General features: G+C 37.5%; 4 protein-coding genes across 4 annotated transcripts; all 4 read left to right on the top strand.

Moving 5' to 3' along the window:
• The first annotated feature begins 939 nt into the window (after window positions 1-939).
• Window positions 940-4,872, top strand: LOC131317050 (uncharacterized). The gene is made up of 5 exons (XM_058346630.1): window positions 940-992; window positions 2,201-2,360; window positions 3,209-3,736; window positions 3,835-4,060; window positions 4,140-4,872. Exons 1-5 carry the CDS (start codon window positions 940-942, stop codon window positions 4,145-4,147), a joined length of 975 nt encoding a protein of 324 aa, XP_058202613.1. The 3' UTR covers window positions 4,148-4,872.
• Window positions 4,873-5,522: 650 nt separating this feature from the next.
• Window positions 5,523-12,243, top strand: LOC131317051 (uncharacterized). Its single transcript, XM_058346631.1, has 3 exons — window positions 5,523-5,917; window positions 7,923-9,580; window positions 12,053-12,243. Exons 2-3 carry the CDS (start codon window positions 7,999-8,001, stop codon window positions 12,241-12,243), a joined length of 1,773 nt encoding a protein of 590 aa, XP_058202614.1. The 5' UTR covers window positions 5,523-5,917; window positions 7,923-7,998.
• LOC131318115 (uncharacterized) lies at window positions 10,626-13,894 on the top strand. Its single transcript, XM_058347942.1, has 4 exons — window positions 10,626-10,711; window positions 13,039-13,292; window positions 13,371-13,624; window positions 13,770-13,894. Exons 2-4 carry the CDS (start codon window positions 13,049-13,051, stop codon window positions 13,848-13,850), a joined length of 579 nt encoding a protein of 192 aa, XP_058203925.1. The 5' UTR covers window positions 10,626-10,711; window positions 13,039-13,048; the 3' UTR covers window positions 13,851-13,894.
• Window positions 13,895-13,925: 31 nt separating this feature from the next.
• Window positions 13,926-16,161, top strand: LOC131318122 (uncharacterized). The gene is made up of 5 exons (XM_058347949.1): window positions 13,926-13,958; window positions 14,077-14,169; window positions 14,258-14,362; window positions 14,454-14,811; window positions 15,746-16,161. The coding sequence occupies exons 3-5, from the start codon at window positions 14,303-14,305 to the stop codon at window positions 15,799-15,801; spliced, it is 474 nt and encodes a 157-aa protein (XP_058203932.1). The 5' UTR covers window positions 13,926-13,958; window positions 14,077-14,169; window positions 14,258-14,302; the 3' UTR covers window positions 15,802-16,161.
• Window positions 16,162-16,337: the final 176 nt, after the last annotated feature.

The following is a 16,337-nucleotide window of genomic DNA, read 5'->3' on the forward strand; positions in this document are numbered from 1 at the left end:
TGTCAACTAAATTTAAGAAATGAACAACGATATGCAATCAATCATCGAATTGACCTCGGGAAAGATCCACAATAGGTTGGGCTGCTTGGGCAGAACCATTCAGAGGTTTTGTTCAGTTGTCGGGAATACTGTGTGGAAAATAAATTCCCAAGAAAGTTTAAGTGGGGTTTGGTAAAGTAAAAATAATATTATTTATTTTGTTGTATGTGTTTTTTTTTACAAGAAATCTTTCAGGAAAACTAAAGTTTATTCATTTTGGCAAGACCTATTTTGCAGAAAAGTGTGAAAGTTAAAGATGTGGATCCTATAACTTTCTTGATAATTGAACAAATAAAAAATACGGAAAAGCTATTTTTTTTTCCTTCCATTCCATGCAACTGAGCGTGGTATTTTAGAGACAGAGAGTATCAAGTCCTATAAAATATCCGTTCGATAAACAAATGGAAACATAGCCGTTTTGCCTTTTGAAATGCCCAGAATGAGTTGCATGAAAAAGACTTTGCTTTACAGGACTTAGTTTTTGATGGTCGTGACCGCGTTATATATAATCTCACTTGTCCAAAATGACTTCCATTTTTGGTCCTTTATATATATTTTTTATAACGGGACATTCGGATTAACTTGTGCGCAACTTGACTATTTCGGACCCTAAAATTAACGGCTGGGCAATCTTCCAATGGCCCCAATATTTTGAATTTGCGATCTCTTGGGGCAAGTCTTTTCTTTACTTTTTTATGTTCACTTAGTCAAATCCGATTTTGTTCCGGTTATTGTTTCCTTTTCTGGTCCTTTAACGAATTTACTATTTTCATTGTCCAAGAAAAACAAATACTTCATATTTTATCCTGACATTAATCTAGAGAATTTTCAACCATGAACCCTTGCCTTGGTGTGGCTATTATTCAAAGTCCATCTACCTACCCATAACTAGGCATATCAATGAATCGGATTCAATCCGAATTCGATAATGTCAATCCGGTAATTCAAATCCGGTAATCCAAATACGGATCGGATTAAATCCGTTATCAATCCGATCTGAACTTTGTTTTTTTTTTGTTTTTTTTACAAAAAAAAACTGTAAATTTTTTATTTTGAAAAAAATATATGTTTAAGAAGTTGTATTTTTATTTTAAATCTTTTTTGGAAAATAATTTTTTTTTGCTACAATTTTTTAAGTAAAAAATTTTTCGGATTCGGATTACCACTATCAGATTCGAGTCTTATTGGATTTGGATTTATCGGATTCGGATCGAATCCGGTCCATTGACGCCTACCTATGACGTAGCGCGATTATGCCCTTTAAAAAATATATTTTAAGACACAAATATCCAAACTATTGAGGCAAGATTACTTGTCAAAAATGGATAGAAACATAGGAGTTTGGTCAAAGGTATTCCTATAACATAGGAGTTCTCATTATGGGGACGTATCTCAACCAATTCAGTTGGGACCAGTTTGGTCCAGTTAAAACTGATTGTGGCCTTCCCCGAGCTCACAAAAATAATCGGAACCGTTCACTTTTTAGAGCACGTTGAAAACATTGACCACGCTGAAAATCACGTTGATCAGATATAGTTTGACATGATTTAGAAATGCATGCATTAATTTTGTAAGAATAAAAGTGTGCAACACCAGATTGCAACCCTTTGACACAATTATTTGAAGATTAATGCATTTCGAAAACATAAAAAATGATTTCCGATCAATGTAATTTTTGGTGTGGTCAACATTCTAGACGAGCTCTAAAAAATGAACGGTTCCGATCATTGTTGGGCCCACAATCAATCTTAACTGGACCAAACTGGTCTCCCTGGTTGGGATACAACCCCTCGCATTATGACCTGACTTCCCTTCACGCTGCAGTTCAAACCAAGATTTGCAGGAAGCAGTCGCATCTTTGACCTTCATTTTCACTATCAGGATTCAAATTTGTTATATACATGCAAATCAGTAAGAATAAATTACTCCAACTCTTAGGGCATGTTTGATAGCCAGTTAAGGACTTGGGATTGGACTAATAAAGTGGTTTGGACTTGAAATTGTTTGTTTGGTTTGAATTTGGTGGAAGGGATTAGGAGTCCCATGGGATTGTGAATCCCACAGATTGGCTGGATTACCCAACCCAAGGGGGGGTGTTACTACCAATCCTATTCCCTGGGATAGATGTTGGAAGACTTTTATGCCCTCCTTTTTTACAAAGATTGACACAAGTACCCTCATCTATCTATATAAATGAAGAAAACCTAGAACCAAATTCGCGCGTCTTCTCCTCCAGAGCAAGAAGTGCGGCGCTGAAAAAGGCATCGTCTTCTCCTCCAGATCATCCTCTCCTCCGGCAACTCTTTGCTCTACGAACGGCGGTAAAGTACCCTTCTTCCGTTGGAATTTCTTGCAAATTAGTGCAATTTTTTTTGGGTTTTTGGAAGGTAACATCAAATTCTGCTCTGACAAAATCAAGGAACCCCATTTCAGTAATGTTTAAGCTCCATTCTCAATCAATGTTTAAGCTACATCCTGAACCAGTTACTCGAACTTTAGCCCATATTTGGTTTTTTTTCTCAGTTTTTTCCAATAATGATATTTTTCATTTAACATGAGGCCTATTTGGAACCTTCTGTATTCTCTTCCTCATAAGTTATTTGGGTATTGGCTTAATTTTTTTCTCTCTATTTTATTAGGCTTTATTGGTTGGGAAAACTTAAGTACTATGATTATTCATGTTTTTAGTTTGTTCACAATTTGATGATCTTGCTATTTTAACTCATTAAAAAATGTTTTGAAATATCTACTGCACAATTTCCCTCATTCTGATCTTACATGATAAACCCAGGGGGCATAAGGTTTGCTGATTCGTAAGTATTAGGGTTCACAGCTCGTACTTAATTTCTGCAGCTGCTTAGTGTGTAGGGAAGTAATTTCTTTGGCATCCCAAATATAGGAAAATCTTATTTATTCAGAACAATGTACACCAACTTAATCCAACTCAACTTATCAAACTTTCTTCATTGGAGTTGAATTTATAATTACTGATATAGAAAGTTTGAACGAAAGAAAAATTCTTTTGTTGATTTAGTGCATGATGCACTTGCATTGTTCCGAAGCAAATGTGAATCTCAAACCTCAATTTGCTCGTTAACAAAAAGTGTTGATTTCATTAGCTACTTGCCCCATGATTAACTCCTGTTTTCATTGGTTTGTGATTTTTTAGATGGACAATAATGAAGAACCAAATAGCATGATGGGTCTCATTCATGCATTCATAGCCCTTCAACATCTTGTCGCCTCCATCAATCATGCTTGTTCTTTGTTTGTCGTAGTCATACACATTGCCTTAAGCAAGAGATTAGATAGGTTGGATGTCAAAAGGTCACCACATCCCTTTCGAAACCAATTAGACAATTTAAATAGGTTGATCCGAAATAGTGAGGTAAACTGTCACGAACAACTTCGAGTGGATATTCATACATTCATGAGGCTTTGTACACTAGTCAGAGGTGTTGGATTAACTGATTCAAAGTTCGTTGTGGTGGAGGAGAAAGTTGGGATATTCTTATATACACTTGCACACCACTTAAAGAATCGTAAGATTAAGTTTGACTTTACAAGGAGTGGTCAAACCGTAAGTAGGTATTTCAATGACGTGCTTAAGGCTGTTATACGGCTCCAAGACGTCCTTCTTAAGGTACCAGAACCAGTCCCGGCAAACTCCAATGATGAAAGGTGGAAGTGGTTTCAGGTATACTTTTTAAAATGTAGCAACACTTTGTTTAACACAATTTTCAAACTGTATCTCATTTGTATGTTGGTTGACCCTTAGTTTTTTTGTCTTCATAGAATTGCCTCGGGGCATTAGATGGGACCTATATTGATGTTCGTGTTGCTGCGGTAGATAAACCAAGGTATAGAACGAGGAAAGGTGAAATTGCTACCAATGTATTGGGTGTGTGTGCCCCAGACACCCAATTTATTTATGTGTTGCCAGGATGGGAAGGATCCGCATCAGATTCTAGAGTTCTTAGAGATGCTGTCAGTAGGCAAAACGGGTTGAAAGTGCCAACTGGTATGAATTCCCACAAACTAATGTAATGTATATATAACCACGTTAATAACTCGTACTTACTGCTTTAAAAATTCAACAGGTCACTAATATCTTGTAGATGCGGGGTACACTAATGGGGAAGGTTTCTTAGCACCTTATCGAGGTCAACGTTACCACTTGTCCACTTACATAGGTGGTCCTGCCCCTACTACCCCCCAAGAGTTCTTCAACATGAAGCATGCTTCAGCACGTAATGTCGTTGAGAGGACTTTTGGCATACTTAAGGCCAGATGGGCTATCCTTAGGTCGCATTCATTCTTCCCAATCAGAACTCAATGTCGGATAATCACTGCTTGTTGCCTTCTTCACAATCTAATCACTCGTGAGAGGCCCAATGATCCTTTCGCGCAGGAATTTATGCAACCACCCCCGCCACAACCAGATGAGGAGGACGATGAGTACATTGATGTGGTTGAGCCCTCCGACCAATGGAGTGAATGGAGAGTCACATTGGCAAATCAAATGTTCAATGAGTGGCAAGCAAATAGGGGTCAAAATGGTGGGGTCAATGTTGCTTAGTTTCAAGAGAGCTAGAGATGTGTCCAACCTCTTAGCTAGATGATGAAAATTTGAGCTTCCTAGTGGTTATTTTAATTTGTAATTGGAGATCTATGTTTGCTGAAAGCTGTTAATGTCACTAAATATGTAAACTTTGTGATGTTCTACCTACTGCTTCGTCATATTCTGGTGCAGAAAATGATGTTTACTCGATGTGATGTTAGAGAGATTGATGCTTATTCACTTGACCAATCTGCAATTTTTTATTTCAGTAATGTTTACGCTCTGCGTTTATGTTCATGATTCTGCAAATTTTTTCTTGTTTAAGTTGTGCTTTTATATTTCTGTTTCATTCCTATGTTATTATGGACTGAAAAATAGGTATGAGTAAGAGAAGTGGCAAACAACCTTGAAGGTTTTGGTCAAAAAGGGAGGAGGAATTCCTCATCGGTTGTACACTACAAGAAATAAGTCTTTTTGCGAGAAATTTTTTAGCGAGGATGTCTATTTCCTCGCTAAAGGAAGAGTTTTGGCGAGGAAATTATTGTTTCCTCGCTAATGGTGTTTTTTTGCGAGAAAGACATATTTTACTCGCTATTTATTTGTCGCTAAAGAGTAATTGCGACAAAGTTTCGGAATTCCTCGCTAATTGTTGTCGCAAAAAATATGGCGAGAATTTTTTATATAGGTGGGAAAAATGAATTTGCAAGAAAATACAGTATTTTTGTCGCCAAATGCCTGTAGTAATTTTTTGTGGCAAACTTACTGGGACGCTACAGTTGAAATCCTTTTGCAAGAAATTAGTTTTCTCGCAAAGAAATTAGTTTTCTCGCAAAAACATTGTCTATTTGCGAGGAAATAAAGAATTCATCGCTAAAAACATATATTTACTTTGTGAGGGGAATTGTGTTCCTCACTAAAAATCTGTAGTTACTTTTTAAAGTCCCATAAACCCACATCAGTTCACTGCCAAATCCAAAAAATCCAGCCCTAAATTGCAAGTTCTGAGCATCAATTACAAGGATTCAAGTTGGGTTTGTTCAAAGTACGTACGTTCCAGCCGTTGGCCGAAATCTCCACTGTCGAGAAACCAAGGTAACGCCTCCATTCTCTCTTGCAGCGAACTCTGCCATTTCCATCTCTTTTCTCACCTCTCCTACATCACCCAATCGTTAAACCACACATCTATCTCTCACAAAACCCTCATCCCACTGCCCTAAACCAGTCCAAAAATACCTACATTGTCTTCTTTCTATTCTGCCCTCTGGAGCTGCGCAAGGAGACGAGCTGCCTTCTGGACCTCCGGCGACCTCGGCTCAGGTAAGTGAGTTCAACTACGACTGGCTTCAACTCGGATCTGGTGGTTTTTGGTTTAGTTCCTTGATTAGCAACTGGTGAAATTCAATTAAAATCCCATGGCGTTTACGAAGAGGGGAATTCATTCAATTTCTCCTCTAGGTATGAAATTGAATTAAGCTTCTATAAAAAGGAAAACCTAAAGACTCGTTGGAACATCCCAGTCAAGGATGTTCCAAGCCTTCCATAACTTGAGGACCAGAGTCTTTGGCTTTTGCCTTCTAATGTAACATATTTGTCGAGCAACCCATCCTTTTGGGCACCACATGTTCGACAAAATGTCTCACATGTCAGAGTAAATTTTTTGAGTAGACGAATCAATAATCCCCACAAGTTAGTCGCAAAATTAACAAACGCGAATAAAATTTTGAATAAGGACAAAGCAAGAAAAATTTTAGTGAGCAAGACCTTAATCAATAGTAGAAGTGGGTATGACTTCATATGATTATGTTATAATGACCGGTTGATCCCTATGGCATGTTATGTGCCTTGTTTTGAGGCAAAGAGGGAATTTGTAGAATCCCCTATTGGCATGTAATGATTGCCTCATTTTGTAAGATGCGTATACATAAATGTATATACAATGATTGTTTAGGCTTGTACCCTGCTGATCCTTCTTTTTTTTTTGGTTCTCTCTTGCTTAATATAGACCAGTGTCACATACAAGTCTGCAATTGGTTGTCCAAATAAGAATCTGGAAATTGATTGGATGAAAAAAAATGCAAATTGTCCAAAAATGATTGGGAAATTTAATTTGTTAGTGGGTCTTCCTTGCAATTCAATAGACCAGGTTTTTCACCCATGGGTATGATTGGAAAATGCAATTTGTTATCCTATCCCTTGGTATTCCAATCAAACAAGAGATTAGGATTGGTAATCATAATCCCATGATTTAATCCTTACACAACCAAACACCCACTTGGAATTACACTTAGGATTATTAATCCCATCTCCTTATCAATCCCACCTCCTTACTATTCCCATCTAATCCAACACACTTATCAAACACGACCTAAAAGTAACTTTCCTTTCCTTCCTCTTTCTTTTACTTTACTCTTTTCTTTTCCATTTTGAGATTGCATTTTCTTTTCCAGGTCTTCATGCTAAAGGTTTTTCTCGTGGATCTACAACACAATAGCAGCTATCGACAGAATCAACTATTGATACTTTGTCGGAATCTCTGTTGGAATCATACCTGTTGGTGACATGTAAGCTCTATTCTAGAAGCCATAAAAAAATAAGGTATGTTTCACTCTGAAGCCATGGTTTCAATCCGGGGGGGGTCTTAATCTTCACTTTGAATCATTCACAGATTTTAACCTAGTTTGTTTGTTCCTTTATGACAAGTAGTTGTGGATATCTATTGGTGTTCCTGTAATTGGCTTGTGGGGTTTATTGAATGGTAAATGAAACTTTTTGATTGGAGGGTAAACCAATTTTATATGTTTTTGTCTCCGTAACATTCTGTTAAAAAATTTGAAGCCAAATAGGATTTACCATTTTTTATTTTTTTTCGAAAGGCAAATGGTATTTAAAAAGGGTGCTCCAGTAAATGATATTTTAATGTTTCCTTTCTAAAAGTTCAATGTTCTTAACTTTATTAAACAAAAAATTTAGAAAGCATTACAATTGATGCGAAGGATTAAGATTTAGAACTTTCATGAGGTGGCTATCTGGGGATTGTGGTTCCCAATATAGAATAATAGTGGTCCTTTCTTAATTACCAGGTCCACATTATATATTGCACATATTTAATGACCATCCCTTTACACAGTCTAAAATATGGACTACTTTCTATACTTCTTAATAAAGAGGTTAATAAAGTAGCTTTTACTTTCCACATCATGTATTCCACATATGTTTTTTTGGGGGGCTAGATGGGTTTATGAGGCTCTGAGTTTCTGAAGCAGTTTGGTTGGGTTTTCGTGAGCTTTTGGTTATGAATTTGGTTCTTTTTTTTGGTTGGTAGGTTGCTGTGGTTGGCTATCTTTTTGGAGGTTTTCTTATTGATATTGTAGTTTTCTTTCAGTTCATAAGGGCATAAGATGGATAGGAGTTGGATGGAAATTCGTAATAGAAGGCACCCTTTGTACATTGAAGGAGTCAAAGAATTCATCAAATTTGCGATTGATCATATGCCACCTAGTGAAACTCTCATTTGGTGTCCATGTATAAGATGCAACAATTTCAACAAGATGACTCCTGATGAAGCTGAAGAACATATGTATGCGTGGGGGGTAGTGGTGGCGTATAATCGATGGGTTTATCATGGGGAAGAATTTGATCAAGAAAATAATGGTCAGGGTAATACTAACATTGAAGAAGAGGGCATCACTGTGGATGCAATGCAAGAAATACTTGATGATGTACGTGCAGAACAATTCACAAATGATTGGACGGGTTCCTCTGCTACAGGCCATGGTCCGGACATGTCTAATGACTTACTAGGGGAAGGGAACAAATTTGCAAGGTTAATGAGGGATGCAGAGAAGGAACTTTACCCTGGTTGTGAAAAGTTTTCAGTTTTGTCTTTCATTATGATGTTGCTCCATATAAAGTTAATTAGCAAGTGGAGTAACAACTCATTTGATATGTTACTCAAACTACTAAGTGATGCATTTCCTCCTGGAGCTACAATCCCAAGAACTTATAGAGAGGCAAAGAAAGTGATTCGAGACTTAGGCCTTACCTATAAGAAGATACATGTTTGTAAGAATGATTGCGTACTCTTTTGGAAAGATTATGAATTTGAAGACATGTGTCCATCTTGTCAGACACCAAGGTACAAGGAGGAGGTCCAAAAGGGAAAGAGTAAAGGGGTTCCTCACAAGGTATTAAGGTATTTTCCTGTCAAACAAAAACTAAGGAGATTCTTTGGGTCAAGAAAGATAGCTGAGGATATGACATGGCATAAGGACAAGCGAGTTGAGGAGGAAGGAGTGATGCGACATCCTGCTGATTCTTTAACATGGAAAGATTTTGACCAGAAACATGAGTCATTTGCTAGTGATCCACGCAATGTAAGGCTTGGGTTGGCAAGCGACGGTTTTAATCCATTTGGAAGTATGAGTAATTCCTATAGTGTGTGGCCTGTAATTCTTGTCCCATATAATTTGCCACCATGGAAATGCATGAAGGATCCATTTTTCATGTTGACTCTTCTAATTCCTCGGCGTAAGTCTCCTGGAGTGGACATCGATGTGTTTTTAAGGCCATTAATAGATGAGTTAAAAGAGCTTTGGAGTATAGGTGTTGATACATATGATGCGGTTACAAAGCAAATTTTTCAGTTGCGTGCTGCATTGTTATGGACCATCAATGACTTACCTGCCTATGCTAATTTGTCTGGTTGGAGCACCAAAGGAAAGCTAGCTTGCCCTAATTGCAACGAGGATGCATCTCATCAATACTTGCATAATGGAAAAAAGACTTGTTACATGGGACATAGTCGATTCTTACCAATGGACCACCCAATGCGAAAAAGTAATCATACTTTTGACGGTAAAGCCGAGCATAGGCCAGAACCAAAATTCTTATCCGGAGAAGATGTGGTTGCTCAATTGAATCGTCTAGTGCAAACAATTTTCGGAAAAGTAGATGAACGGGGTGAAATTAACGAGATCGATCGTAAAAAAAATTTATGTGAGAGATTGTGTTTGAATTGTTATATATGTAGCACTGTTGAACCAGAAATCAAATTCACAAAAACAATTCATTCAGCGAGGAATAATTTTCGTGTCATTCGTCCAAAAATTTCCAATTAGGAATGGCGGGATTGGGAAAAAAGAAAGGCGCGGGGGAGGAAAAAAAAATGCACAAAAGGCGCGGCACTTGGGCATAAAAAGGGGAATACGACTCCTACTCGCCTCTCTCTCTCTCTCTCTCTCTCTCTCTCTCTCTCTCTCTCCTCTGATGAAGTTGGTGAGAACGATGAACTCATAACGCACACTGACCATAGTTGTCGATTCCGTTCCGTACCGGCCGGTACCGGCCGGTACGTACCGTTTTCACAAGTAACCGGTACCGTCACCCCCCAATACCGTTCCGGACCAAATACCGGTCGGTACCGGTCATCTCGGCAAATACCGGCCGGTATCCCGATACCGGCCTTTCCGGCCGAAATTTTGCAAGGTTTTTTTTTTTTTTTTTTTTTACTTTTTCTGGTCCCAAAAAAACCAAAAAAAAAAAACATTTCAGGCCCAAAAATATAAAGAAACATTTTTAAAAATTTTAGCAAAAGGCCCAAAAAAATAAAGAAACGTTTTTAAAAATTTTAGCAAAACACGGGCTTAACCATAGTACGTGCGCGAGGCTTAGATCCCGGATTTGCACCCCCCCTGCGCACGAATAACCCGTGACGCACACCCGGTTAATTGGTTTCCGAATCAGTTTTTCCAAATTGCCTTCGGCCACGGCACATTTTCCCGAGCGCGCGAGACCTTTTATTGGGTTCTCATTCACAAGTTCACTAGTGTGCAAAGTCATCTAGTAGAGATATTTCATGATGAATTGTATGATATGGGGGATTTTTTTGAATTATAATTACATATAATTATTATATATATTGTAGTTGCGGTAAATCCGAAACGGTACCCGGTACCTGACCGGTACCGGTACGTACCGTACCAATAGAAAAACCGGTACCCTGTCCGAAACGGTATTCAGAACTATGACACTGACTTATTTTTCAATCGGAGCCTCAAGCAGCAGAACTGGGTTACTTTCTAATCGCTCGAGTCTGAGATTTTAGGTACGGTGGTAAGTTTCCATCTCTCTTTTCCCATATCTTCCTCCAAAGATCCTAAATCCCAGTTGATTTATTGTGGTTATTTGGGGCAAAGGTCCCATAATCTTATACATACATATATATATATATATATACATATATATATATATATATATACATATATATATATATATATATATATATATATGTTTGTACATGAATCTGTGTATATATATGCACTTATATGTTAGTATTTCTCCAATCTATAGTCACAAAACCCCATCTCATATGCACCAACGAGCAACCCAAGCCAAATCACATAAAGTAGGGGTTGGGATTAGGTTAGGCTTTACATTAGAAGACCAAAAATCCCAACTCACAATAATGAAAAGCTGAACCTACTGTGTGGAAATCAAGAATCTTGAAACTATATTGGAGAAATCCATTCGGAGAGACCAAACATGCATGGAATTTATTTTTATTTTTTTGCTGATCATGAAATTAAGCACATGCAGGAGTTGCTTAGAAAAGTAAAAAATCTTTATTTCCTTCAAATAGGAGATTGTTCACAACCTTGACAAAAGCTGATTAGGAAAGTGAAAATTCTCTAGGATCATGAGGAATCATTTCCTAGGGCCTTTACTTTGAATGTCTTGAAGAAACTTTGTTGCCAATATTTATTTGAAGGTATATTGTTTGATAAGTTTTTGTTGCGGGACACTTCCTAATGCCCATAGTGAATTGAACTGAAAGAAAGTGTGACAACTATGATGGGAAAAAGGGCTATTGGCCCCTAGGATTTTGAGGCATATAGGGAATGACTTCCAAGTTCCAATTATGGCTTCCAAAAAAGGTCTGGCTATCTGAGTAGAAACTTAATTGTAAGGAGAATTTACTTGCGTGACAATTGGAATAAGGTGAATGTGTTAGAAAAATATGTAAACCCAATTTGGGTATTTCCTTGTTTTACTTTTTGGGGGCTTTCATGTAATATCTTTATATTTTTGTCCTTAGTATGTAATAAGTGAAGTGTGTGTCTAGAATCTTGTACAGAAATATCAAGTGGATGTGTGTGTCTTTTGTCTTTAAGAAAAAAAAGAAAAAAACGTGAGAGACAGAGTGAGAAACAGAGAAGAGAAAAGGAAAAAGTGGGTTTTGTGTGCTCGTGTGGGCTGTGTTTGAAAGGGAAGGAAGAAGGCTTTGTAAAGCTTGAATCAAGTGAAGGAAAATCAGAATTTTTTGGTGCCCAGATAAGTTTATTCACTGCTGTATTTTCTGCTCTGTTTTGTGGCTGAAAACTGCATGTTTGTAGCTTGATAGAGTGCTGAAAATCTGATCTGTTACTGCTGTGTTTCTGCTGCGTTTCTGCTCAGTTTGTGACTGTTTTTTTGGTGATATTTGTGTGTGCATTTGGGCCCTTGTTCCCCCCAACAGAATGTCGTTTAGTGTTTTGTTTACCTTTCATATCTTCAATGCTCAACATTTAATCATTGATATCATTGTGGCAAAGGAAATGAGTGGAACATTCAAGCTAACTGCAAGAAATTTATATGGCGCAACGTGATGGGCTTTACTTTCCGACATTTTTTCCATAGACGTATAGGGAATGCTTAGCTTATTGAAATTCACTTGAACGAGTGTCTTCCATTACATTTAGTCAAACTACAACTGTAATCTTGCTCTCACAAAGCTTTCCCTGCTACTGGAACTGGACTCTTAACCGACGGGCCCCTAGTAGTCAGTGAGATCAATTGCAGTTCACATAGCATTATCATTAGTGTTGGTTACAACTTATATAGATCTATGCCTCTTTTTTGCTAGTTGCTCTCCTGAAGATGAAATTTGGGTGTGTTATGTAGAGTGGCATGGAGGAAATAGGATCCCATATTTTTCACCCCATACATTGTACACATGCGACTCTCGTTTACATGTCCTTTTGTCTCCTGCATCTATTATGTCTTGTGAAGTATCGTGACCTACCTCCTTTAATGTTTCTCATAGACTTCGTAATATGTTTCTTGTTTTAAAGCATGTTAGAAATCATGTTCAAGCAATATTTCTTTTCATACTTTTAATGCTTGGATCAGAGCTCCATGTTACTTTTTATATGCCATTGTAATGGAACTTTCGTGATGTTTGTATACCAAGTGTGTGCCTCATGAAGAAATCATCTAGATAAATCTTGGGATATGCCTCACATTCATGAGAATAAATTATCATAATTTTTTCAGTTGGATGCTTTCAAGTTCAGCCTTTTCTTTGCTCGGGATTGTATTAGACAAGAAGTAGGTATTACTGATTTTGCGCATCTTTGATGTATTTGATGGTTGGTCTATTCTTATTTTTTGTCGTCTTATAGATATGCAAAGATGTCTACTAGAGGTGGAGGACGAGGAGGTCGTGGAATGACAGGTCATGGAATCACTCCTCATGGTGTGACTACAAGATCAGTGCTTACTCCTGCTATGCCATTTACGCCAAATAATGGTGTGACTACAAGATCAATGATTACTCCAACTGTGCAATCTACGCCAAATAATGATCCAGAGCAAAACTCATCTGCCGCTCTGCACATATCTGAGTCTGAGCAACCAAATGAATCCTTGACACCTGGTACTTGTTAAAGAATGCATTTTTCACTTACAATTTATACAATGTGGTTTCATACAAATCTATATTTCCATTTTTCAGAAGATGTAACTGTAACTAAGCAAGTACGTGGGAGAACTAAAGGTTTAGCGCTAGCTAAAATTCGAAGGCGTGGAGAGAAGGTTAAGTTGGGATTTTCTAGAATGCTGGGACAACCAACGAGTGACAACGAGGATGACTTGACTAGGTACACCACAGAGTTAGGTATTATTGTTCGGCAATTTGCTCCTTTACAGGCAAAAAGCTGGAAGGTGGTGCCCCAAGATGCAAAGGAAATGTGTATTGCACACATTCGTGTAAGTATTAGTAGCATTCTGACGTAGCTTTGATAGTTCGATGAAAAACATCGCACATAAGAAAGATAATGTGAATCTTTTACTTGACATTGAATTTGCTGTCTCTATATATGCATTTGACTGGTTGAATTTCTGGGACAAATAGGAAAAATTTGATCTTCCTGAAGCAACTTATGTAGACAAAGCTATACTGCAAAGTATGGGTAAGCGATACTGTGATTGCTGATCCCGCCTCAAGAAGAAGTTTGAGAAAGGAGCTGTCGATTGCCCTACACACATAGACGGGGCAGATTGAGGATATCTGTCTAACTTATGGCAAGACAAAGACTATCAAGTATGTAGTACTAATTTACTCTAGTTAACATTTGGTAATATCTTCACGACCCCAACTCTTACTATAAATTCTAACATATAGATATTGTGGTACTCCTAATTGGCTATTGAAAATGCAGGAAAAATGTGACAAGTACAAGGATAGTCGATCTAAGCCTAGGAATCACCATGTTGCTGGATCAAAGGCTTTCTACAAGGTCAAAAATCATTTGGTATGTCTATTATTTCCTTACGGGTTTCAATATTTGTTGAGTACGAAAAAAAGTATGTGATTTTTTTTTCACGAACCTAATTCCCCAGAAAAAGAAAAACAATGGCTTGAATCCTGACCTTCCCGAGACTTGGATGAAGACTCATTACAGCGAAAAGAGAAAATGTTGGACAGATGGTTCAGAAACCATATATGTAAGTGAAAAACATCTCATAATGTATTAGTTTTATCTTCTAGAAAAATTTGTTTTCATTGTCAAGGCATAATTTACTGTGATATTTGCAGAAAAAGTTAAAAGATGTTCAGGATCAAGCGATGGCAAATGGATCTGTTCCTTTGACAGATGAGGAGCTCTCATGTACTGTCTTTGGATCCAAACCAGGATACATACGTGGTTTAGGACATGGTCCCAAGCCTAGCTTAACAAAATCTGGCCAAACTTCTCGAGCACAACTTATAAGAGATGCTGAAGAGGCTAGAGAAGAAACAATAGCAGCGCAGAAGAGGTGTGAGGAGGCTCTAGTTGAAGCAGCATTGGCTCGTAAAAATACAGAGCAACTAGCAGAAACCGTGGCTAATATGCAATCCCAATTAAATTTCTTGTTACAGCAAAATGGTCACAACATGTCTTCCAATGATGCTAGTGAGTATCTATTCCTCACGTTTTTTATTTTTACTTTTATAGACTTGTAGTTGGGCAAAAAATTAGTGACGACATAGTTTTATTTGTGCCATAGTTGAACATCTAATAACATCGCATACTAGACTAGACTGAGACTTATAACATCTAATAATATTGCTCAGTCTAGTAAACCCATGATGATATTCCTTGCGCTCTACCAACTTTAGACCTATCATAGAAAAGACTTCAAACATTACATACATGAGCTAAGCTTCTTGTTCATAAACCTACTTAGCAACTAAAGAAAAAAGCATGGAAAAAAAATCAGCGCAAGAAATATAAATAGGCCTTGTGTTGTGGTACATAGTGAACAATTGTTGCACAACTAGATTTAGCTGAGCAGGGTGTATAATCTGAGCTCTCCAAAGAAGGTAGTTTGGGTATAGAAACCAACATATATGAATCATGATCCTTTTAATATCATTGCTTGGAACACAACAACAAATGTGTCAAGCACATCTTTAGTGTGCCTTTTCAGACACTTCGCGCTTGGGTATCACTTGCTAGCTGCCGCAACGTTTAACTTAGTAACGCAGTTAAACCAGCTATGTATAATCTAATACGCGCCCACCAGTATTTAGTTCAGCCAGGGATGTCCAAAGTTTCAGTCCAACTAATCGAAACAGCCATGGTCCAAGAAAAAATCCACAAGCAATTACGACCAATAATTACAAGAGTTTCAAAAAACGCTTAAATTTACCCCTACTCTTTGATTTCTACATTGTTTTGTTGGGAGTCGAGGGAGTGCAACCCTACAATGGATCAATTATTGTTCGATATTTTTGGAGTTTAGAGTGGTGTATAGGTTTGGCCTTTTCTTTTTTTTTTTCCTCGCTTTCTTTCGTACATGGTGACTAGAATTTGTTAACCTTTTCATTGTGTAACATTTATGTAGATTACTCAACAAACGATGGTGATCGTTTGGTGGATGAAGATGCAATGGAGTACTAGATGGGAAACCAATTGTATCTTTTGGTTGATGCAATAGAGTACTAGATGGGAAACCAATTATATCTTTTGGTCGATGAAGATGCAATGGAGTACTAGATGGAAACCAATTATGTTATCTTTTGATGGATGAAGACGCAATGAAGTGTTAGATGGGAAACTAATGATGTTTGGAGGACAAAACCGCTTCTTGCCTTTTGTTTTTTGGGACTTCTAGATGGAAGAAGGATATTGGAAGGATGCAATTAGTTTTTGGTACATAATAGTACATAATATAGTACTTCATTGCAGTTTTTGTAAAGATACTCGATACATGATATTATATTTTGGGGATTGAAGTACCAGGCTATGACATTTGTGAAATTATTTTAATGTTCCTGCTGTTAACTTTGAGTTTGATGGATTGTGCTATTTGAATTATATAGCAGATTATTGTATGACAGGAAGCAAAAAGAGTTATTTGCGAGGATGAGTTTCCTTGCAAAAATGTATTTCCTGTTATGGGACAAAACTTATTTCCTAGCCAAAAAGTCAATTGT

Source organism: Rhododendron vialii, chromosome 2a (genome assembly GCF_030253575.1).
Source record: "Rhododendron vialii isolate Sample 1 chromosome 2a, ASM3025357v1".
Classification (NCBI taxonomy): domain Eukaryota; kingdom Viridiplantae; phylum Streptophyta; class Magnoliopsida; order Ericales; family Ericaceae; genus Rhododendron; species Rhododendron vialii.